A 24,188-nucleotide genomic window follows, 5' to 3' on the forward strand; every position below is an offset into this window, starting at 1 on the left:
AATGTACTCTGTGTTTAACAAAATATTAATGTCTCTTGTTGCAGCACCAGTCTACTGAGCTAATTTGTGAAAACTTAAAGAAACAAGGAATGGTCTTCCAGAGCGGCCTAATGACTATTACACGATTATTAATGACTTTGTATATGTTAGATTTTCATGCAGGAATAAAAGCATAGTGAAAAACACTTCTTTTGGTACAAGTCCATAATGTATTACTAATCATTTCTAATCATTTAGCAGTGAATACTTCAAAATGAAGGTGGGCATGAAGAACAGTATCACAGTATGGATTTTTGTTTGTAGAATGCAGATGATCCAATACCCTGGCAATTGATGGATGACTCTAGTAATAGGGGTCTAGAAATAGAAAAAAGCAAGCAGGGCCATTTGTATAAGTGATATAAGTATCCGCTTATCCGCACTGGGGGAGAGAGGGTATACCACGAGGGGGATTAACCACCAGGAGGTCCCCCATAAGGACCTTCTTTGCTTTCAGAACAGCCACAATTCTTCATGCCATGGATTCCTCAAGGTAAAATTCCTTTGAGATTCTGGTCCATGTTGACATGATTGCATAATGAATATAGATTTGTCAGCTGCACGTTCACGTTGTGAATCTCCCATGCTACCATATCCCAAAGTTGCTCTTTTGAGTTATTTTAGGCATTCTTTTAGCTCATTTAATGCAGAACTGGAGTGTCATGATGATGTGGTTTTTAAGGAGGTCATGCAAGCATTCAGTACCATAGCAATGGTGAAATCGGCCACATCAAATATACTGTATACAGTGGTGCTACATACCATATGTAAAGAGAAGTATAGAAAGAATATGATAATTATATTTTCATACCTGGTAACATACCACTTGGACTTGTGGTTGCATTGTAAAGTTGATTTAGCCCTGACTTCAAGCAGTTGCTGAAAAAAGCGGGGGAAAAGAGCAACTTTCCCAGGATGCCTGTGACAGAATGTGTCTTGTGGGATTCAGTGCCTTGGCATGTCTTCTAAGAGCTCTGTGGATGTCACATACTCAGACTTTCCAGCTGGCTGGGTTTTTATGGCCTGTTATGTAATTGACTACTTAGTCCATCCCCTATCAACAGAAAGATCTTCATTAGGTTAAACGTCTAATTCTTATTAAGCTGACCTTTGGTGAATAAAGTGTTCTTTTCTGTACTTTTCATTTTGAGAAGTTTGGGTCTTGTTTGGAACAAGAGTCACTTTACAGATTAAGAGCATGAGAATTTGCTTTACATTTACATTCAGCTATTTAGATGCTCTTGTCCAGAATGACTTACAAAAAGGTGTAAGGATACAATGGTGATACAAAAAATGTGGTGACTCTGCAAGGAATCTGAAAGACAAATGACAAATTGAAGTTTGTATAAGGGCTAGACTGGTCTAGGTGGTGATGAAAAAAAATGGAATAAATAAATAAATACATAAATTTTTTAAAAGTGTATAAAAAATATCCTTAGCCATCCTTGAATATGTACACTTGTGAGAATATAATACTGGCAGATGCATCCAGGTGTCCTTTGCCAAAATTCTCCACCATAGTGAGCATGCCTTCTGTGAATTACTGCTGATCTATTTCATATTCACAATCACTGGCAATGCATCATGCACATCACTGCTATAATTGATAACATATTACGAGTGCATTAGTATAAACCTTGATTCACCATGCCTCCTGCACCCATATCAGAGCTGCTGTTATTGAAAATTAATCAACACCTTATGACCAATCACACTGAAGACTTCAACATTGCAGTGGTATAATCAGTTTTAAAGCTTTTTTTATGCAGTTTCAAACTACCACAAACATCTTTGGATTTGAATGATGGGGGGAATAGGAACACAATGGGCTGTTGCAGTGGCTGCAGATCAGCGTCTTTCTTTCTGACTAGAACCTCGAAAATCCGTTTTACATGATTATTTTTGCAGATAAAGTCACAATGCTAGTGGCTATTGCACACACATTCAACATGGCTCCATCAAGGTTGATATAAAAATAAAAATCCCGATAGTTTATGTGGAGATTTGAATTAGTCCTAAGGAACCACTACACCACATTATATAACATTATGCTCAACACCAAAGCTTCTATTGTTTTTATAAATGATATTATTTTCGAGTTTTCATCCCAATCAACCATGAGACACACTGATTCCACCTGTTTAATTAGTTGGTCTTGGCTTTCCATAGACTCAGGTTTGGCTTCTGCTTGGTTGGAATGAAAATTTGCACCCATACCTGCCCTTTGCAAAAAAGATTGGACATCCCTATTTTAAGGGATCGCAGAAGACAGCTATGACTGTAGAAATTACAGTGCTTTAGAAAGAACATTTAACAAATACTAAAGAGTATAAAAATCTGAAGGTTTATATTCCACACCTCCTATGTTTATTATTGACTCCCTCTCCATTCACATCACATCCATGTGTATGTCACTCATATTTTTATCAAGTCTTGTCAAGGTGTCTTCCACAAATGGAAAAAATATTTTTTAAACATGGCTTTAAAATTATTTTGGTGTTATTGGAAGAAAATATAATATTCTGAATAATACTGGAACTAGAAAGCCATTATTTTAAATAGATAGACTGTGGAGAAAGTTTTAGGTGACAACTGTCCACTAAACGAACAAACTGTTCAGTTGAATGTTTTCAATGAGAGTTGTTTTCCAGAATCACGGTCAAGCACGTGCTCACTATATGAGCTGTTTGTAAAACACAGACATGGAATCCACAAGCTGTAGAGAGACTTCTCAGAACATGTCCTACTTCAAGAAATCATATCGTATCATTCTGCCGAGATCAGTTTCACAAAATGGTTAGTTGTGTAGTATTGCCTAAGGGTCAGAGGACTTTTGTTCGAGGTCTGTTCAACAGACATTTATGATGTACACAGGTTTTAAACAGCCATACCATTACAAAAACCATAGACACCAAAACATCAGGTTTTTAATCATCAATAGTTTGTTGTTTTTAATGTTTTAATATGAGTCTTTAAAGCTCAGCATTTTGGCATCAAGCCAATTTGAAAACTCACCTTTCTCTCGCTCAGTTATGTGTACTTTAACACCTTAAGTTTCACATTGTTCATTGCTTTAAAAAATAAAGAAAAACGGTAAATAAATATTTCCTTCGCAAATCAGTTTTCTTTTTAAAAGTTGGTTGTGAAAGAACCGTCGTCACAATAAATGTTTTAAAACAAAGTGGCTAATAAATTGCATCCATTTTCCATTAATCTGTCTGGTAAACTAGACCTAGAACTTTGTGTTAACTTTGCATGATCAGCAGACAACAAAATATCACTGAGTGGAATATGACCCTGCTTGTGTCTGCAGTCTTGCTAGGATCTGACAAAAGATGCAAATTGTGTAGTGAGCAGTTTACATGGTTTATATTGGTTAAAGCAGACTGAGAGAGTTATACTCAAATGTAAAGATACTATTTAATCATGTATAGTAGTTTTATATGCACACACAAATCAAATAAGGGCATGCAGTTGTATTATATAGTAGCAAAAGAAAAATAACTGCTTAAGAACAACAAAATAGTACCAATACAGCATGAACAAACAAACAAACTTTATAATCTCAAATGAATCATTAGAAGAATAGAAGGAAGAGCCAGGGACATTTTTAAATTTTGAGATTTTTATCCATGTTTTGTTTCAAAATAAAGATCACACATTGTTTAGAGACAATCTACAACTGGAGTTACAAAAAATAGTTGCCCAGGCAGAAAGCACACACAGCATCTGTTAACTATACACATTATGGTTACAAGTGTGCTCGCATAAAGAGATCATAGGAAATATACACAAGGCTGTTTAAATATACACCGCAAAGTGTTCCAAATCAAATGTTACAATCACTTACAAGTAGACAAAAGAATGGCAAATCTGTACACACCTTGCGACCAGGGCAATCTACGCATCACACACATACACACGCTCGCTGCTATCTGCCCCAGAGCAAGGGAGGGACTATAAAAGATCTTAAAAAAAAGGGGATGAGCAAATGTGAAAAAAATGGCTGGTGAATGGCTAAAAGCAGAGTGCCCATGTTTGTCTTCTTTGTACATCTATGCCATTTTAATCCAAAGGGCTTCAAAACCAACAAAAATCTGATATTACAATTTACAATATACAACTCATAACTCAAACAACAACCAAAAAGGTGAGAATTTACACTGAAATGCACAAGATTCTTTTTTTTCCCCCATTTTGTTTTTTTTTCTCGTTCTCATACCAAAAAGGGCTGTAGAAGCAAGTCCACATTTACATTAGCCAAGGTTTACAAATGTACAATTATACAATTAGAAGTATGTATTCACTACTAGGGTAATTATAGGTACAGATTGGACATCAAAAACCAGAAAAAACTACAAAGTTTTATATATATATTTATATATATGCAAAGTTCTACACCAAGTATGCACTAAATATTTATAGAAGCAAGACCAAAAACGTCTCCCATGCTAAATGTCTGCATCATGTTAGCAATAGAGTGTGTTAGCATGTAATGTGTTCGTGTTATGAAGTTGTGTTAGAAATGTGTGTAATAGCAATAAAGTTTAAATGCAGAAGCCTCCATGATTCAAACTGGGATCAAATCAAATATTGTCATCTCATACATACAGAAACAGAAGAAGAGGAACAAAGTTTTAGTAGTAGTGGGAAAGGGACTAGGTGAATAGAGATAACAAGAACAAGCTCACAAGGACCTGGAGAAAGAAGAGCATTCAGCAAAACTAGAGTAGGATTTACAATGATCCCAGACCAACAGCTCTAAGCTGGGTGTGGACACACTCTCCTCAATGCATCAAGAGGAACAATTTACATGATGCCGTTGGGCGGAGCACAAAGTGGGCCCAGGTCTACTCCATTCTTCATGTAGTACTTCTCCAGCTTGGCCAGAATGTGCTTCCCGTACGTATACTTCCGAAGGGTTCCAATATGAGGCCGGATCTAAACACAGACAAAACAGGCAAACAATCATACCATAAAGCACTGCAGGCACTATAAACCGAAGCTACAAAAACAGGACAAAGGAAACGATGAAAGGAAATGCATATGAAACAAAGGTAAGCGGTCGGTTCAATTGTTCACCTTGTGCATGACGATCTTGCGCTGTGTCGGCTCGGCAACGTCAATCATTTTTTGTACAACGTAGTTGGCGTACTGGTCCTTCATCATGGTGTATAAGGCACTGTGGGGCCCGTCCGCCATACTGCACACTTCATCAATCAGCATGGCCCGCTCCGCACGCAGCGAGTGCGTCACACACTTCTCCACCACATTACTGAAGAGAAGGAGACAGTTGTAATTACAGCATTAATGACACGCTGTCTTGTGTCTAGGACATGGTGTAGATATTGTTAACGTGATATCACGCCACAAGGACTTCAATCCACCATATTGTTTGGACTAGCAGGCTAGCTTTACCAAGAAAAATGAACAAAACCAATTTATGGTTTTCCTGCATATCCAGAGCCTGATTTGGTGAAATTTGATAAGCTAAGCTCACATCTATTAGTCTGACTGACCTCATTTCTTAAACACACGTTCACACCAGCAGCATTTTTTGCCGACTCACGTCTCTGCCAGTTTGAAAAAAGGGTAAGACTTACTGCAGTGTGTCCTGGTGTTTGTTAATTACCTGGCAAACTTGTGCTGGCTGAGTCCCAAAACATTTCCTCTGATCTCCGAGACGATCTTGCTCTTGTCTTCTGCGCGGCCATGTTCCAGCACATGCTGAATTACATAGTTGCCATACTGATCCTATACACGGGATAAGACAGTGAGAAATGATAGCATGGTAAAAGTTTATGCATAGTAAAAAAAGGACTGCAAGAGGATATACAGCATTATTACACTGTTTTAGCAGGACACTAGTGACAGGACAACACGTTGCTTACTTGAACCAGTTGCTCAGTGTGTTGGTGCAGCTCTTCCAGAATTGGCAGCGTCTGCTCGGGAAGACAGTGCTCCAAAATACGCTGGATCACTCTGCAGCCATAGGGGTGTGTGGACAGAGCAAACACCTGCACAACACATGCACAGTAAATACACACACACCTTTCATCTTTGAGAGCCACTTCAATCACCGTTAAAACATCAAAGAAAGATCCATTTACACACACACACACACACACACCCCACGGGGGCTTTATGTAAACCTGACATTTAACCATAGTCTGTGGCCAGTTGCTATGGTGACCCACCTGTCCCTTGAAAGCATCAATGATGAACTGGAGAGCATGGGGCTGCACACACTCGATGCACTTTTGTACTACATGGTTCCCGTTCTGATCCTTCACACACTTCAGCACGTGGCCGTCCAGCTCCCGTACCATATCACTCTGCACCACACATCAACACAATCACCTAAATCAGCCATTTAAACTTCCTCAGAACGATTTCATTAATGGGTGTTTGAGGTATGACATGACACAAGTGTGCACTCACAATGACTTGCTGGTCAGAGGGGATGAACTCCAGAGCTTTCTGGATCACCCTGCATCCATACATCTGCAGAGCCAGAGACAACACGTGGCCACGAATCCGCTCGGCGAGAGCCAACTTCTGATCCAGACTGCCAAACTACACAAAAATGACAGTCGTATAGAATAAAAATAAAATTGGTACCATCTTGATTTATTGAATATTACTAATATTGATCTAATATAACCCAGCAGCTGTATGGTCGCACTGGCATTATTTTTAAGAACCCATAATTAAATGCAAATAGATTTATTTAGTTTTAATGCCATGTCAGCAACCAGGCTATTCACATGGCAAACAAAAAGTAAATCAATAAATATTTACAATATTAAATAAGAATATCTATTAAACAGGCCTTTGAATAAAAGCGCTGTCTCATAGTTCCAAAAGATTTACAGTGAAATGTGCTTGATGGTCATATGGGTTTTGCAAGTAGATAAAAGACAGTATGTCAGTGTTCTCTAGTCTTTGGTTTGGGGCGGTGGACACTGAACATTTCAGCTGAATTGGTATAATGAACTGTCTTTAAACTGAACATTCTGTTCATTAGTTTTTTCCATGAGAAAAAGTTAGCATTTGTAAACCTTGTATGATTCCTAAAACAAGTTACTTCCCACAGAATGACAATGTTCTACTGATTTCATTAAACCATTAAAATCATCTTGAGCTTTTATCCTCATAGAATATTGAACACTTGAAAAATTAAAACTTCAATTATAGAGATAGCACAGACAGATGGCAGACAAGTCATCAATTCTTTTTCAAAGCTGATAAGTAATGCACGTCATAAACATTGACTAGTCGGCATTTTAATTTTCTTTGATTTGCTTTCCCATACTTCAACAGCCTCACTGCGTGTCGGAAGTAATGGAGTAGACTACAGCCGAGACAATGGTGAGAAATTAAGCAAACTTGGGGATTGTGCTGAAATAAGCACTTCTAAACTGTCCACACGGTCACCAACAAGTAGCACCCTCGATCATTCTTCATGAAAGATGTTTTTCCAAATGCGGTTGAACAGTGTCCTCAAACTTCAGAAATATGAATGATGTAAGAACAGTCATTACGGCCATTTTACTAGTGAATACAAATGTGCAATACAGATGTGAAAGACAAACCAAGCGAACAAGCCACCCTAACAGATAGAGCGCTACTTGCAGCATTACGACAAACGGTATGCAAAGCATTGTTTACATCAATGTTCTCGTAACCAACATGCTACATTATGCTATTAATTGATTATTTATAATAGTTGATTTTTATATTACAGTTTATTAATCTAGCCCCATCATTCAAGTCAAGTATTTGTAGAGAATCAGAAATGTCTAGGATTTAAGAAGACCATATATTTAGCCTATTAAACCCGTCTCAAACATGAGACAACAATAATTAAATTTGAGGCTGTAATCACAGACCACAAAAGTAAAGATATATTAGACCTTAAGAACAAAAGGAAACTATGACTTGCCTCAAAGAACTTCTGAATGACATAATTTCCAAAAACATCAACCATGAGTTGGTAGGCGGCCTGGAGGATCTCGCTGAAGACCAGCTGACGCTCTGCAGAGCTTGCTCTTTCCAACTTCAGCTGAATAAACCTGAACATACACAAACAGTATTTCAGAAAAACAGCAGTGGCACTCGTGCAGAGCGCCATCTCTGCTCGAACAAGTGATGGAGCAAGCTTAGTAAAACCAAGTTGTTGGTATAAACAGCTCTAAAGTCATTCTATTAACACACGCTGTGCTGTTCATTTTACCACATAACACACCAAGTCAAAGCATTCTAATTTAAAAAAAAAAACAAAAAAAACAAAAACAAAACCCTGTTCAATCAGCACAAAAGATAATACAGAAATGCACACCTGGAGCCATGCTGGTCCTGAGAGAACTCCATCACATGGCCTGCAATCTCACGCAGTTGAAGGTTCGGGTAACGGTTGTTACGGAAGTCCTCAAGCAGGCGGCTGCGTCCGGATGGCATCACGTCAGACATGCTGTAACGAAGTCGTGATGATGGGAAGAGCTGGCTGCTGGGACTGAAGAGGGAGGAGCCAGTAGTGGCACTGCGGTACTTTGCCTCAGCTCCAGGAGCAGCAGAAATGAAGCGCCCGCTGCCGTTGGTCAGTCCTCCTGCATGAAAGGGATAGTAAAATATTAATCAGAAGATTTTTCAAATAAAGAGAGAGGGGGGAAAAAAAAAAGAGCACAAATATTTGGAAGGGTTTTTTTTTTTTTTAAATGAATGGTACACACCAAGATTGAGACTGCTGGAGGATCCATGGGTTGAAAGGGAAGGTGGAGGAGTTAGAGAATGTGAAGGAGCTTGAGTGGGAAGTGGCATGCCAACAGGGCCAGGGGAGGAGCTAAAACCAAGTCCGTTGTAGAACCCTCCATGGCCAATAGGAGTGAGGCTGCTGGGGGTGCGCTTGTACAAGTCAGAACTGCCAGTCAAAGAGTCCCGGCGAGAGCCACTGGAGCTAGAGTTAGCAACTGCGTACAGACAGATAAATATATATTAGGCAGGTTTCTGCTGAGCTTTCAGAACCATTTCAGGAAAGTCTATGAACAAAGCCTGGTGTGCATTTCTGAGACACTGCAGGAGACATGACCAAGTTTGTGTAGTACAATATAATCAATAATTAAAGTATGTAAAAGAAGACTTTTGGTTCACCTCCTGGATTCACACACACACCTGCTGTTCCAAAACCTCCGAGTGTTGCTCCAAGGGTAGCTCCAAGGGACGAGGAAGGGTTAGCATTGAATCCAAGAGAAGAGCTTCCTGGTTGGGCAGAACCCTGAGAGAACAGGGATGAGCTCTGTGAGGAGGAGCTTGGAGAGCCACTCCCATAGAAGGAGCTACCACCAAGAGCCCCAGCTCCCTGCTGACCTGGAGCCTGCTGGGAACTCAGTGCACGAAACGCCCCATTAGCAGCACCTCCAAGGCCTGCATTAGCTCCACTGGCAGAGGCAGCAGCTGCAGCCACTGTATGAAACGAGTTCAAAAGACCAGGAGGGAGAGATGGAGAGATTGTACAGATCAAAATGAAACTGAAGGGGTTCATCATATTTCAAGCGACGCTATAATGCACAGGAATGCAATAGATAGACGGCTGAAGAAACTAAAAGCTGAAATGCATACCGGCGGCAGTGGGGCTGATGATGACAGAAGCAGGAGCCATGAGTCGGACAGGGCCACTGCGAGCTCCTGTATTCACCACCAGAGCTCCGGTCTGATCATAATATGCAGCAGGAGCAAGCATGGGGTAGCCTGGTACACACGTACAAATGCAATATTAAACTGCTATGCCCAGAAATTAATGATCAAATATCTATTTAAATAATGTCAAGAAAAAAACCCTCACCAGGAACACCGGCTGCCAAACCTTGTCCAAATGCCAAAGCGGAGTTCACTGCTGCAGCTGCTACAAGCTGGTCCGTCTGTTGGCCCTGTTGACCCTGGCTTGGGGTCAGGGGTCGTTGGTTGCCTCCAGTACGCATTACCTAAAGAGTACATAGTGTTTAGATAAGGGAAAAACAACATAGGTGGAGAACATGTTCAATTACTATTGCTTAGCTGAAAAAGCTGTTGCACACTTTGCCCGATTTCTGAATCCACATGCTGGGGCTCTGTGTCTTTAAGGCCTATTATCGTGAGCAATCAGACATGCGAAGGAGAAAGGTTTCCATCATGATGCCTGGGGCATGGTATTACTTGTATTAACCATAAATCAATTGCTCAGGCTTATACATGACTCACAGTAATTCACAGTCAGGGCTGCACAGTGTGATTTGGTGAGAAATTTTGAGCACGACTATATACGCAAACTCATATGTCTTATCAATATGCATCAAACTCATCGTCATATTAATATGTAAAAGTAGTACTACAAAGAGCCATCCCAGATTTATGGTCCAGCTAATAATACCAAGCTGCCGGCATCTTATCAGAAGCCTTTCCCCTTCACCGGTCTTTGATTGCTCACAATAAAAGGCCTTAAAGACACGGCGCCCGACAAACACCTGTAAACTCGGACATGCATGAGGAGCACACTGACCGATCTTTACAGCAAGAATTCCTTCTCCTTCAACAAGACCAACTGTTTGTTAAAATGCCAAGATTAGTTGGCTAGTTTGCTACTAATTTACAGTAGTTGTTAGATTAATCCCCACAGTGGAGAACATTACCAGACAATATACATTACAAAATGTTTTCTGCTATTTATGTACAGCAGCACTTTTTTATTTATTTACTTTTTACCACAGACGATAAAATTCTGAAATCTTCCAACAGATTCAATTAGATCTTTGTTTTTGTTTTTTTAACCCAGTGGAAAAACCCTTGGTTCAAGAGAAGAGTGCATGTGTGAAAGTACCCTGAACACTAGAGGTGTGCACTGGGATTAGGATCCCATGAGACCCAACAAAGAAAAACTACGATGATTAACATGCGAGAGTACTGGACACACCTGGTGTCTCATGCGGTGCTCTGCAATGTGTTTACAGCATTAACTCATTCATCTTCCTTAAATGCTTTATCCTAGCACTGATCAGGATAGCCGTGGTTTATATGGCTAATTTATGTTTTGGGAAACAGGACCTGCTGAGTTCATTAGAAGATAACACCGGCAGGTAGAAACAAAAAATAATAAATGTGAGAATGGGCAGAATTGGTCAAACTTTCTGCAATAGTGGGATTAAAAATAAATAAACAAACAGTTCTACACCCACCTCTAGCAGTTATATATAAATAAAATTAATTTCTTGACGGCATTTCACACCTGCTGTTGGTTCTGCTGGTTCTGTGCTTGTGGCTGCTGATTGGCAGAGTTGGAAGGGGCAGGAGCCTGCTGCTGGAACAGGTTGGCTGGATACACACCCCATGGAGTTACTCCATAATACTGAGGGGGCATCACTGCTGGACCTGTAGAGTGCACACATACAAAGTGAACCCTATACTTATAAAACACACTTGCTGGGGTCAGTTATCAGCATTAATGAGCTGGGTATTTCACTGATCATACCAAGAGTGGCAGCAGCAGCAAGGCCAGCAGCATAGGGGTCTGTGCCGGGCGGGGCCGCACTAATGATGTAAGGGTTCGGCATAAACGCAGCAGGAGCTAACCCTGAAATGCGCACACAAAACTTATGAATTAAAGGAGTTCTCAGACATAATGGCAGCAGGCCATTTGTCTGGTCAATACACTTCCATAGTATGACTAATCATTCTAATAAGTGATCTTGAGTTACAGACAGACGCACTCACCAATGTGCGGCTGTTGTGCTGCAGCAATGGCATACTGCTGCTGCTGCGCGGCTGTGAGCTGCTGCACAGCCAGAGCACTGGGCCTCTGAAACAGCTGAAACAGTTCAAAGTAAATAATTGAACACTTATCTTTAAAAGAAATCTAAGGTCTAATAGGAAAACGTTTTTTTTTTTTTTTTTTTTTTTTTTAAATACAGGTACATTTTGTACATGTATAACCAAAAACGAACCAAAATGAATGAGGATAATAAATGGCCACATAATTGACACTAAGGACAGAGCAGTATGAAAAATTCACAGCATGATAAAAGTACAGCCCAGTATCGCAGGTTTTAAACCCTCAACCCAAGTGACTTAAAAACCACACAACTAATTAAAAATACACTTCACCCCGAGTAAAATAAAGTAGGTGACTTCCTTCAGCTGAACTAACAGGCTATCTAGGATTTGCAGTTTGACAGGCTAAACTACGTTAAACATCAGCCAGCAAGTTTTTATTTGGTGATGGACATTTGTGTGAAGCCACTTTCCGCACATTAAAAAAATGTATCGATGTAGCGTCAGTTATAACTCTTCAATTGACCTTCAGCACTTCAGTGCCTCCCATTTACAAACACACACACAGTGAAAAAGACATGGGAGACAACACTGCCTGTGTTATCCAGAACAGTAAAACACTTCCTGCCACTAAGTTTTGTTGAGGGCACAAACACAACAGGCTTTATAGTCATGGTCAGCTATAGTGAGTTAATGGACTTCATTTTGTCCGACGAGTATTTGAGCTGTGAAACGGCCAAAATGCACATCCACATAACTGCCAAATAAAGCAAAAGGAGTGTCTTTCTTTGGGTGATTGTCAGGGAATGCCAGTGCCTCAAATGCTGATAACAGGAAAAGGACTGCGAGAGTCTTTCAGATTTTCAGTATTTTCACGTTGAGCTTCTTTGTCCCTCTTCATAAAATTAATTTGCAAAGACTAGCTATGAATGAGGTAGCAGGAAGCATGTTACTTAGAAGTAAGATTCAGAAAAAAATTGTCAAGGCTAGCTGGCTCACCAGTAAAGGTAACATGAACAAACGCTAACTATTTCGAGATGCCAATTTCTTTTAGCTAACTAGTAGCCAGTAGGCCTAAGGTTTTGGCAGCTTAGCAGTTCAGCTAAAAAAAATAACGGAAATACAATTTCTAAGAAAAGTCTCAGTTGGCTTTTTTTTTTTTAAATTAATTTAAATAAATAAATAAATTTAAAGACACATATGCACCTGGAAATGTTGAGAGACTGGTGACAAAATCCTTTTACCTGCTGAGGGGAGTTGTAATCAAAAAGGCCAACCGTAGCTGCTGTGGAGTCAAGAGGCAGCTGGCTGCCAGTATAATCAAATTGCAAAGTCTCCATGGAAACAGATTCCATGGGGTCAAGGGTCACGTTTTGGGGCTCAACATTTGGGAACTCTTCAGCTGGTTTTGGTCCTGTTCCTCCAGCCATTTCAGCTCCACCCAACTCCACCTCAGGACCAGCAGGAGGACAGTTACCAGGAGTACGACTGAAATGACAGTAATGAGAAGCCTGCTTAAAATACTGTTCATTTTAAGGACACATGATTTTAGTATGAATGATACTACAGTGCCCTCCACTTATATTGGCACCCTTGCTAAATATGAGCAAAAAGGCTATGAAAAAAAGTCTTTATTTTTTAACCTTTTATTAAAAAAAAAATTCACAAAAATACTCTGCTCTCATGGATGTCAAACAATTGCAGGTTTATCAAAAAAATAAAAAATAAATAAAACCGGTGTTAAATATAGGTGTGCAACAATTATTGCCACCCTTTTAGTTAATACTTTGTGCTACCTCCCTTGCCCAAGAAAACAGCTCCAAGTCTTCTCCTATAATGCCTGATGAGGTTGGAGAATACATGACAAGGGATCGGAGACCATTCCTCCATACAGAATCTCTCCAGATCCTTCATGTTTCAAGGTCCACGCTGGTGGACTCTCCTCTTCAGTTCATCCCACAGGTTTTCTATGGGGTTGAAGTCAGGAGACTGCTGGAAGAGCCAACCATGGCCCGTTTTAAGCTTTCTGGCAGAGACAGTCAGGTTTCATATAATATCTGTTGATATTTGATAGAGTCCATGATGCCATGTATCCTAAAAAAAGTGTCCCAGTCCTCTGGCATAAAAAAAAGACAGCCCCAAAACATTAAAGAGCCACCACCATATTTAACCGTGGGCATGAGAGACTTTTCCATATGACTACCTCTCTGTGTCCACCAAAACCACCTCTGGTGTTTATTGCAGAAAAGCTCTATTTTAGTTTCATCTGACCACAGAACCTGATCCCATTTGAAGGTCCAGTAGTGTCTGGCAAACTGAAGATGCTCAAGGTTATTTTTGGATGAGAGTAGAGACTTTTTTCTTGAAACCCTTCCAAACAACTTGTGGTGATGTAGATGATTTTGGATTGTAGTTTTGGAGACTTTCTAACCCCAAGATCCAACTAACTTCTGCAATTCTCCAGCTGTGATCCTTGGAGATTTTTTGGCCACTCGAACCACCATCCTCGTCACAGTGCGTTGAGACAATATAGACACACGTCCAATTCCAGGTCGATTCATAACATTTCCAGTTGACTGGAACGTCTTAGTTATTGCCCTGATTATAGCCACTTCCCATTTTGTGAAGCGCAACAACCTTTTGCCGTACATCACGGCTATAATCCTTGGCCTTACCCGTTGTTATGAGTGTGTTACCTCATATCTATACCCCTGTGAAACAGGAAGCCATGGTAGAACAATTTCCTATTCCTAGTCACCGAGGTGTATTAAAAAATGTAAAAATATCAATGGGAATATAGTTAAAATAGTTCTCATATGAAATCAGAGGGGTGCCAATAATTGTTGCACACATTTAACAAAGCTTTTTTGTTGTTGATAAACTTGTGTTTTGTTTGCAATTGTTTGATATCCATGAGAGCAGAGTATTTTTGTGAATTTTTTTAACAAAAGATCAAAAGGTTAAACAAAATTTTTCAGACTTCTTTGCTCATAGGGCACTGTGTGAGAGCACTGTTTGGGTTGTACCTGAAGTCTTTCACGTCAACATCAAGTCCATTCTGACTGGGCAGTCCGTTAGGATTGTCCATAGGATCAGGCTCAGATTCCTTCAGTTCTTTTCTCTCTGGGTCAAATGCGGTTTTTGGTTTTGCCTCTGCTCTCTTTTCAGCATCATCAGTTTCAGCATCTCTTGCCCCCTAACAGAAGAGCAGAGATGGAAAAACAAAAATTAAAATACTGTAAGCAAAAGATTTTTTTGAAGGAATACAAAACAGACGCTTTGCAAGAAATAGCTAGCATGAAAAAGGAAAAGAGGAAAAGTGAGGACACTCACAAAAGCTCCTTTACGTAGACAAGAGTCGAGTTTCTCAGCAGGGGAAGAGCTCAGGACATATTCCACCATAGAGACACCTAGACCACCACTCTCAGAGCGCGGAGAAAGCACAGACCCTGCCTCGCCAACGCCATGGAAACCCTGACCTGGCCGACGCTGCACCATGATTGGCTGGGACACTGAATGATCTGGGGATCACACAACCAGATACAATGACTCATCAATACAACAAACATATAAATGATCTCTTAAAATTAAAAATCATACATGCAAGCGCATACAGTATTTACCAGAGGCTCCCCAGGCACTGTCTCTCCACTGGTCCAGAAAGATCCCTTTTGGGCCATCTTTCCCTGAATCGTCAGATTCCCAGAATTTCTTTCCTGTCAGGAGCTGCTGTGGGAGGAACAAAAAGTTTAGAAAAATAAATAAATAAAAGAATTTAATATGAGAAAGAAAAAGTGGGTAATGAGGCGATACTAGTGATGTGGACTCTAACCTCTCCCATGACTCTTCCCTCCAGGGCAAGCGCCTGAAAATCATGGTTGAGTTCATCCATTGACCGCACCTAAGACACACGCAAAGAATTAAAAAAAATAACAAAAAAAAAAGTTTGTCAAAATCTGATATCTAAACACCACCAACAGCTCAACATTCTGCAATCCAGACGGGTTAGATGTGCTTACATGTGCTTACATGTGTGCGTGTGTGTACAGTGCAGAAGCTATTACCTGGTTGTCAGCATGGATGTTGTCTCCAGTAGGCCAGCGGTGTTTGCCATTGTTGTACCCAGGTTGATCACCATGCTGCCGCTGAAAGAAGTAATCTACCATGGCATCGTCTTGAGAACGCCCTGCCCCCTGGGTAGGGGGAGGAGCTTGTGGAGCAGGGCCGGGTTGAGGGGCGTGGCCCGCGGGACTCAGCACCACAGGCATATTGTGTATTGGCCTGTCAGGGGGAGGCAGTCTGAGGTGGGGGCTGAACGAATCCTGCCAGAGCACAGCTTTTCTCTTCAACACGCACGCTACGCTCATTCCACCAGAGCCTGCAAAGTAGCAACAAAAAATATATCATGTTAAAATTAACAGCAATTGGCTCACTTTAATATTTAGGGACAGTCTTGAATTAAACTCCATTATACTGTTCAGTTCCACTGTTTAATCTAAATCTTTTGGCAGTTTTTAAACAAACACACTCACTGAACACAGAGGATCGTGCAACTTTGTAAAACAAAAGGGGAGACATTTCATCTTCAAACAACTCAATAACCTCAATCAAAGCAACGATTTCTGCTAACAGTGTAAAAAGGTCAGCATAAATGAGCCAAAACCTCACTCAAGTTACAGGAAACGACCTTACTAACTATCTACAATGACAGCTGGCTTTCAAAAACCACAACCAGGAGAAAAATTGAAATAATTAGTTAAACCATACAGTACAATTTTTTTTTAAATGAGCGTTTCCTGGAAACACTTAATCAAACTTAATGCGCCATTTCATTAGTAACTTCCAAATATGTTACAGATGGTATAATCGTGAAAACAATGAGCAGATTAGGCTAGGATTAGAGTTTGTAATGGATAAATGTATTGTAGCAAAAGCAGCTTACAATAGAAGGGATACTAAACAAAGATGTCTGAATTCATATGAAAACTTAATTATGCATGCATCTCTCTCAAGTACCACAAATGCTGACACTAAATTATAGTTGTAGGCAGCATTGGAATAAGCACGTTCAGCAAATTTACAATTAATGTAAACATGAAGCCCCCTTTTAGCAAAATTGCCATAATAGTGGATAATATGGACACTTGCTCATACTCGCATGTCGTGCCATGCAGAAGGCAGAGCAATTAATAGGTTATCAGTGAACGTCGGTCAAACCTGCTATACAGATCTGCTACTGAGAGCTTACTTTTAAGCACATTATCTGCCACGCCAGTCTAACACAAACGCTGACATTTATTACTAATCATGCTTCACAATGCATTATAAAAGCTTAAATCTGAGAGTGAGCAAAATCAATTAAACAATCCTAAACAACTCCACCAGAGCTGAATATTTTATTCATGCCATATTATACATCTACATGAAAACCATGATTAATATAAAAGTTAGAGTTGGTGTTTGAATACTAAAACAAAAATATACTGCTAAACTACAAAGAATAGTTATGATGAGCCAGTGAAATATGGAGGTCAAGTACCCTTCTGTCCAGGCTTTGATTACTACACGCTTTCTCAAACACATTACACACATACAAACAAGACAAAATGGCAACTGTTATTGTGTTTTGGCATTTGCTACAACAGTAATAAAAGTAAGAGCAGAGCTTTGTGTATTGAATGTTCTTGTCTGGTGTTAGTTCTTAATACTAACAGACACTAGATAGTACTTGAGGCAGACCCCCTCTAACTGGTTGCTTTAATCTATTCATCCACACATGGGACTGTGCTATTGGGAATCCCCCAATCATGAAAGAAAGACAAAAATCCACATAGCCTGCACAATTTTTTTTATGTTGATGTCCCAGTTCTACTACAATACTGTCCAAACTTTGAAAAGAACAAGACGATATCATTAACAGCACATGGGAGTACATCTTGCCACAGCTGAGTTTCTAAATGTTAATGCTGTAGCCTTCTACGCATGGGAAATCCCCTCTCAATGAACATGACGTGGACTAAAATAATTTTAGAATTGAGACTAAACCTAGTACACGCTATTCAGACGTAATAGTTAATAGAAACAAACCTAGTCAAATTCTGTCCTTATTTATTGCGTGTTCATTTAACATTTGCACAGAAATACCTACAGTAAAGAACTAAAATGTTTTTTTTTTGGCTATTCTAATATTAAACACAATCTGTTTCGCTGAAATACTACCACCTTGTACAATTAGACAAGCTTAGAAATAGACGTGAAGTAATCGCTACATTTTTATTTTGGAACTGGAGTCTATAAACAGCAACATCTGTTCTTATGGAGCCATAAACAAGGAAGAAAAGCTAGGAAATGAACCATAAACCTACCACAAGACAGGGCTTCATATATTTATTAATTACATTTATTCCAAAAAGGTAAACTCATACAAGTTATCAGTACTTTTACCACTTCAACTTCTGTTTTCTTAATTCCGTGTGTGGCTTGAGTAAAATGCTTTCCTCTTGATCTGTTCACAACACTACATCAGCACCCAAATGAGGACACGGAACAAAATCAAGCTGGAAGGTGAGATCATAGGAAAATATTTCAAACCTATGATAAATGTTCCAGCTATTTGATTTAAGGCCCTAAAGTAAGACAACACTTAATAGCAGGTCTTAATATCAGGTGCAATACTAAGAAGTTCATTCAGATTGCTGGACTGAGCACATGATCTGGTAGTAGGCAGATTTCTGAGCAGAAAAAAAACCTGAACAATTTCTCAATAATTATGGAAATGTGCATCAATTCTTAATTTACTATTAGCAGTATAAAGTCAAAATCACTTCTAACATGTACACCTTTAAGCATAATATGACCCTCTGAAGCCTTTTAATGTGGAAACTTGATAACCTTGCTCAACAACATTTTTTAGCAGCATTTGTTTTACTCAAAAGAATTAAGAGTACAGCTTGCAAACATCCACAAATATTTTGTTTGAAAAGAACATTCATGAATAAAATTAGCACATTCACCCTTAAAAACATTTTAACCCAAGTCACATTTAAATGACTAGGAGGGGATGGGGTAAATCTCACAATTTTGGACAATATACCCATTTAAAAGGAAATTCTACCCAACAATGACACTAAATCCAAGAAAATGATTTAGTGTTGAATTTGACTGTGTGGTTGGGCACAGTTTTATTTACTTAAGTATCCAAAAAGGCTATACCTGCAGATGTCTATCTTTGCTGCGCAGCAACTTTCTAATTTTAAAGACAGACCATCTGTAGAGGAAAAGGTGTGGTATTCTGCTAAAGTTAGGAGTCATCACAACCAACAAGATACTTCTATAATTAATACTAAAAAGTAAATGGAGCTCACGGAACATGATGTCAGGTTTCAACCTGAAACTCTGGAAGACATTTTATTTACATTATCCAAGTTCAAAAATCTAACAATAGTTTCAAGTTAGCAATCTGATATTACCCTAGATAAAGCCTTCAAATCTATTAGTTGGCATATAAATGAGCTTTTTCATGCCCATCTTAGAGAGCAGCTTTATAAACAGACTTATAAAGTTACCTCCAGGGTAGCAAGAAACAACAACAACAAAAAAAAGATACAAATTTTACTTTATTTTATTTGGGTAGCTACTACATTTTTGTTGATATCTAATTTCCAAACACCAACGAGTATACACAATTCCAGTTTAACAACCTTACAAATTTCAGCTCTGCTTTTCTTCCAAAGACTGTAACTGCTACTGTAAACAGTGTGTGTAGGGTGGACTCCCTCAAGTTCACATATTTCTAAACAAGATCAATTCTGGCACTTACTCAATTTAAAAAAATCCCCAAAACTTTTTCTTTCACACAAATATAACCTGATATTTCCCCACCTCTGGTTTCTGTCATCCAGGAAAAGTGCATCAAATGTCCCAGGAAAAGAAGATAACCAGTGCACAAGAGATTCAGCCGGCTAACGTAGCTGGCTTTAATTAGCGAGCAAACTCTAAGCATGTCTCCAACAAAAAAACAAACAAAACAAAACACAAAAAAGGGGGGCGTGTGTAAAAAAACAAGCATGTTTTTCACTGTTGTGACTCACTCTGGTCCTGCACAGAGTTAATTACATGCTGAATTTCACCGTCAATGCTTTTGTTCAACACTACCATTACGTTATTATAATGCTCAAGATAATGTACTGTGGATTGTTTTTATCCTTTACTGTACTTACCCCCTCAGTGAGAGCGTCTTTGATCAAGTAAGCCACAAACAAACTCTGCAATGTTTTTTATCTGCTCTAATGTGACTGTAAATACAAAGTGACGTGGATAAAAAGAAACTAAAACCATGCTTCAGTGTAGCCAGTCTTGGCCTTGCATGGGTTTTAATTATTATTATAATAATTAAAGTTATTGCTAAAACTCTCTTAAATGGTCCAGTGAATTGATGTTTACAACATTTGTTTACTTGCGTAGTTAGAAATAATTTCTTGGCCAGATTCAAGGGTTTTATCTTTGAAGTTTACAACGAATCCTTTTCTAATGCTTTTGAGCAGTATACAAGTTTTTGCCGGAAGATATTTTGGCAGAAACAAAACAAAGACGATACAAAGTGAACATTTTTGCATGTACTGTTCACACAAACAGAAAATCTGCTCCTTCTCATATTCTGATATGCTGGAAACACTTCAGTATACTCAAGAGAAACTGGTAAAAGCAGTTTATCTGCCTCACTTGTAAGTTGCGTTGGATAAATGTGCCTCTCAAATGCATCAATGTAAACTCAACTCAGGTTTAACGTGTGAAAAATGATTTTAGCGCCATGTTGTAATGATAAGCATATATGGTAGACAATCTTACAGGAATTTCCCTTGAACAGAAAAGTGGGTGAGTCTGAGGGGAAATCGAGCACGCAACTGTTGAGTTTCATTACACATCACTATCATAACCCATCAGCCTGAACACACTGCATACACTCAAGGGGAAAGAAAGGGGTAACGGTCAAGTGCGACTCATCACGCTTAAGAACATTTTTACCGCAGCATTCACAAATTGGAAAGAATTTCGGATGAAACCGGTTGATCTGTAAGGCAGAAGTTTAATCAAAATCCTAAACATTTGCTGTGTTTCAGACAAAAACTAAGCCAATAATTTGGGGAAATACAATCCTCCTCTGCATAACTTGACAGCTGAAGTATAAGGTGTAGCAACCATCATGAATACCTCACTCATACACGCACACTACAGCCAAAATAAATAATGAAACCATCATCATATCTGCTGTAAACATGCCTAGTTGTAGTAGTAGAGAGTCAGATGTCCCAGGAAGAAAAAAACATCCAAGTGATGCATCTTAAAGTGGAAATACATTTCACAAGTCCACAACCACAGATATTTGATATTTGTGGGTGGGTCGTTTATATATGACTAATTTTATAACCGTTTCACAAGTTAATACTAGATGTAAACAGAGATTAGTGCTAAAAAGCTGCGTGGTATTGTAAATTACTGCTATATAAATGCAAATAAAAGTGTGATAAAATTGTATATGGTGCCAAAACACTGAGTCTGATGCAATGCTGTGCAAAACACATAACAACAGGCACGGATGACATTACAACAATCTTTTATATTGTGACAAAAACATCCCAGTACAATTATTCCAGGATGTAGTGGGTATCTAATACACTTATATCACTGACTGTCCCCATTTTTAGAGAGTAAAACTAGCAGGTTGGGGATTAAAAGTCAAATTTTTCCACCTGAAAGGTTTCATTTCAGTTTTTTTCCTAGGTTAAATGCGTCTGTTTTGCTGCCACTCTATTAGCAAAACTAAATATCGTGCGATTATATACTGGTGTATCGTACAACGTCTTAAAGTATCGCGATAAATTCCTGCGATAATGGCCACCTCTGATACACAAAATGACACCGATGCTTTTTTTTAAACGACGGTTTTATGCCGGGAAAACAGCTTTAAAACACGTAAGGGTCGACATATACTAATACACTTTGCTCGAAGTGTGTGGACATGAACAAAAACACCAGGAAAAAATCCCGGAAAAAACACCACACCGAGAGGTCGGTTGCCCCCCCCATACGCCTCCCGGAAGTGGATACTGAAACCACAACGGGGTTAATCGCTATCCATACACGCCGTTAAACTTTTTAGAAGAAAAAAATACAATAATCCAGTTTATTTGTGCTAAAATATACAAACAAACAGGGCGACACGCGAGTGTCTTTGTCAAATCGCACCTAACAAACTCGACATGCTAGCGTTAGCTACCAGGCAAAAACACGGCACATAGCAACCAGCACCGCACTCGTAAAAACACGGACACTGTATTCTTCTAAGACGTGTAAAGTTTTTTTCAAAAGAAAATTGGAATATTATCAGATATTTATGAAGTCTAGAAAGAGGCGAACCTGTGAAAACAAGGGTCCGAGACGTCTTGTTGAACCCGTCTAATAATACACGGCCTGCCCCCCCTTCCTCTACAAACGTGCTACTTACGGAGAAAAAAAAAGGATCCAAACCGCGACACAAAAACCGTCTACAAGACACAAAACTGAGTATTACATGTCATTTAAAACGATACCTGAACAGCCGGCTATGCGCTATGCTACAGGTCCTCCTGCTGCTAACAAAAGGCCCGAGATGTCTGGACAGGAAGCGCGGCACAACACTAGGAGAGAACCGGAGGGAGGAGGGGGAGGCGACACCTCCAAATATCGCGCTCCGAATCGACCATTAACGGCTTCACTTCTCACAAATAACCGCGCAATACGGTGCAACGAACCTGCACGACCCTCTAAATCTACCACATTGTCTTACTCACAGGTGGAGAATGCGGATGGTGACGGATTTCAGCCCCGGTTCGCTGCAGCTCCCTAGCTTTTACACCAACAACATGGCGGCTCGCTCCAAGCAGGCGATCGCGAGGCATCATGGGTAAGAACGAAAAGGAACGTGCGCGTCGAGGGGAGTGTCGCGCGCTTAGTCCTTTGTTATCACCGAGTAAAAAAAACAAGCACACGCTAAAGAAATACTTTATAACAGAGTATGAAATGCATTATAACCGGGCGTAAGTGAAACAACACGCATTATTTTAACGCCTTCTTCGATAATGAACAGCGTATGGAGCTGCTTACGGCTATTTAATCGCCATAAAGGTGTACGACCCCCCCGAAATACACACCACCCTAGTGCTGTGCTTCCCTTTCTTTTGTTATAGTGGAGTCTTCATAACACCATCATATGATACAAATCCAGCTTAATGTGTCAGTTGTATTTTTTAAAATATAGGTACCAGGAACAAATGCAACTCGAGTATTAAACGTTCCCCAGCTGTGATTTATGTCTAATTTAGGTTGAGTATCAATAAAACAATGTATTGCCTTATTTATCACAAAAGGAGGAAGTTGCGTGGCCCAGCTGTTTGGTTATACCACACTGTGGGAGTTAGAGCTCAGGGGAACACATTTACATGAATATTTCATCTCAGAGCTGCGCTTGTCATCATACCATCATTTTAGCTTGGATACTGATTGGTCTAATACAAAAACAAAACTATTTAAAAAAAACATGAACCCTTGTCATTGTCTGACATTAATTACACTATGTGAAAACAAATAAGATAGGTGGATTATACCATTTTGTGTTTTTGTACTGTAAAGAGCATAATTTCATGGGCACTGCAAAAAACTGGCCAAGTGATATTTTGCATATAGGCAAATTTATCTGGCAAATTCTCACCGACATTACCTAAAATATTATAGCAACACTCTATTTGCACTATGATTTGCACTACGTACTTGCACATGGGTATTTATGTTTGGAGATATATATATATGCACACACATTTACTGTACAGCTGTGGAAGAGCCTAGAGCCTATTCCGGGGGACTCGGGGCACAAGGCAGGAGAGACCCTGAATGGGGTGCCAATCACACATACACCCTTTTAGACATTGTTTGTAGACAATTTAGAGACGCAAATCAGCCTACAGTGCATGCCTTTGGACTTGGGGAGGAGACTGGAGTACCCGAAGGAAACCCTCGAAGCATGGGGAGAACATGCAAACTCCGTGCACACAGGGTGGAGGCGGGATTCGAACCTCCAACCACTAAGCCCCTATATATAAGCACATGCAAACAAATGCTGTAGAGCAAAGATGCCTTCAAAAATAATGAAATTAAATGTTTATACATTTAAAAAAATGCTATAAAAAGCAGTAAACAATAATAAATGAAACAAAGTCAATATTTGGTGTGACAACCTTTTGTTAAAACAACAACAACAACAAAAAACAGTCATGTACAATTAGTGCAGTTTTATAAAGAAATGAGCTGTAAGTTTT

General features: G+C 39.5%; 1 protein-coding gene across 4 annotated transcripts; it reads right to left on the reverse strand.

Moving 5' to 3' along the window:
• Positions 1 to 3,440: 3,440 nt before the first annotated feature.
• Positions 3,441 to 22,778, reverse strand: pum1 (pumilio RNA-binding family member 1). 4 transcript variants are annotated; one of them, XM_053612915.1, is made up of 22 exons: positions 22,668 to 22,778; positions 15,903 to 16,216; positions 15,671 to 15,739; positions 15,462 to 15,564; positions 15,172 to 15,359; positions 14,865 to 15,034; positions 13,083 to 13,326; positions 11,782 to 11,875; positions 11,540 to 11,641; positions 11,297 to 11,439; positions 9,881 to 10,019; positions 9,658 to 9,786; positions 9,211 to 9,501; positions 8,772 to 9,008; positions 8,381 to 8,648; positions 7,985 to 8,114; positions 6,481 to 6,615; positions 6,237 to 6,374; positions 5,931 to 6,056; positions 5,672 to 5,793; positions 5,122 to 5,314; positions 3,441 to 4,980 (listed from the first exon to the last, which is right to left on the reverse strand). In XM_053612915.1, exons 2-22 carry the CDS (start codon positions 16,203 to 16,205, stop codon positions 4,849 to 4,851), a joined length of 3,456 nt encoding a protein of 1,151 aa, XP_053468890.1. In that variant the 5' UTR covers positions 16,206 to 16,216; positions 22,668 to 22,778; the 3' UTR covers positions 3,441 to 4,848. The 4 variants fall into 4 exon arrangements, with proteins under 4 accessions (XP_053468890.1, XP_053468888.1, XP_053468889.1 ...); XM_053612913.1 differs by having other exon boundaries at positions 9,190 to 9,501; XM_053612914.1 differs by having other exon boundaries at positions 15,462 to 15,567.
• Positions 22,779 to 24,188: the final 1,410 nt, after the last annotated feature.

Source organism: Ictalurus furcatus, chromosome 24, assembly GCF_023375685.1.
Source record: "Ictalurus furcatus strain D&B chromosome 24, Billie_1.0, whole genome shotgun sequence".
Classification (NCBI taxonomy): Eukaryota; Metazoa; Chordata; class Actinopteri; order Siluriformes; family Ictaluridae; genus Ictalurus; species Ictalurus furcatus.

What these genes read in the sequence shown, in the direction of transcription:
- pum1 (XM_053612912.1), bottom strand. Translation starts at nt 16,205, where the DNA reads ATGAGCGTAGCGTGCGTGTTGAAGAGAAAAGCTGTGCTCTGGCAGGAT. An exon ending in TTTGGCAGCCGGTGTTCCTG is followed by an intron (nt 9,787 to 9,880) that starts GTGAGGGTTTTT and finishes CGTGTGTACCAG; the next exon opens with GCTACCCCATGCTTGCTCCT. An exon ending in CCTCTGACCAGCAAGTCATT is followed by an intron (nt 6,375 to 6,480) that starts GTGAGTGCACAC and finishes TGTGTGGTGCAG; the next exon opens with AGTGATATGGTACGGGAGCT.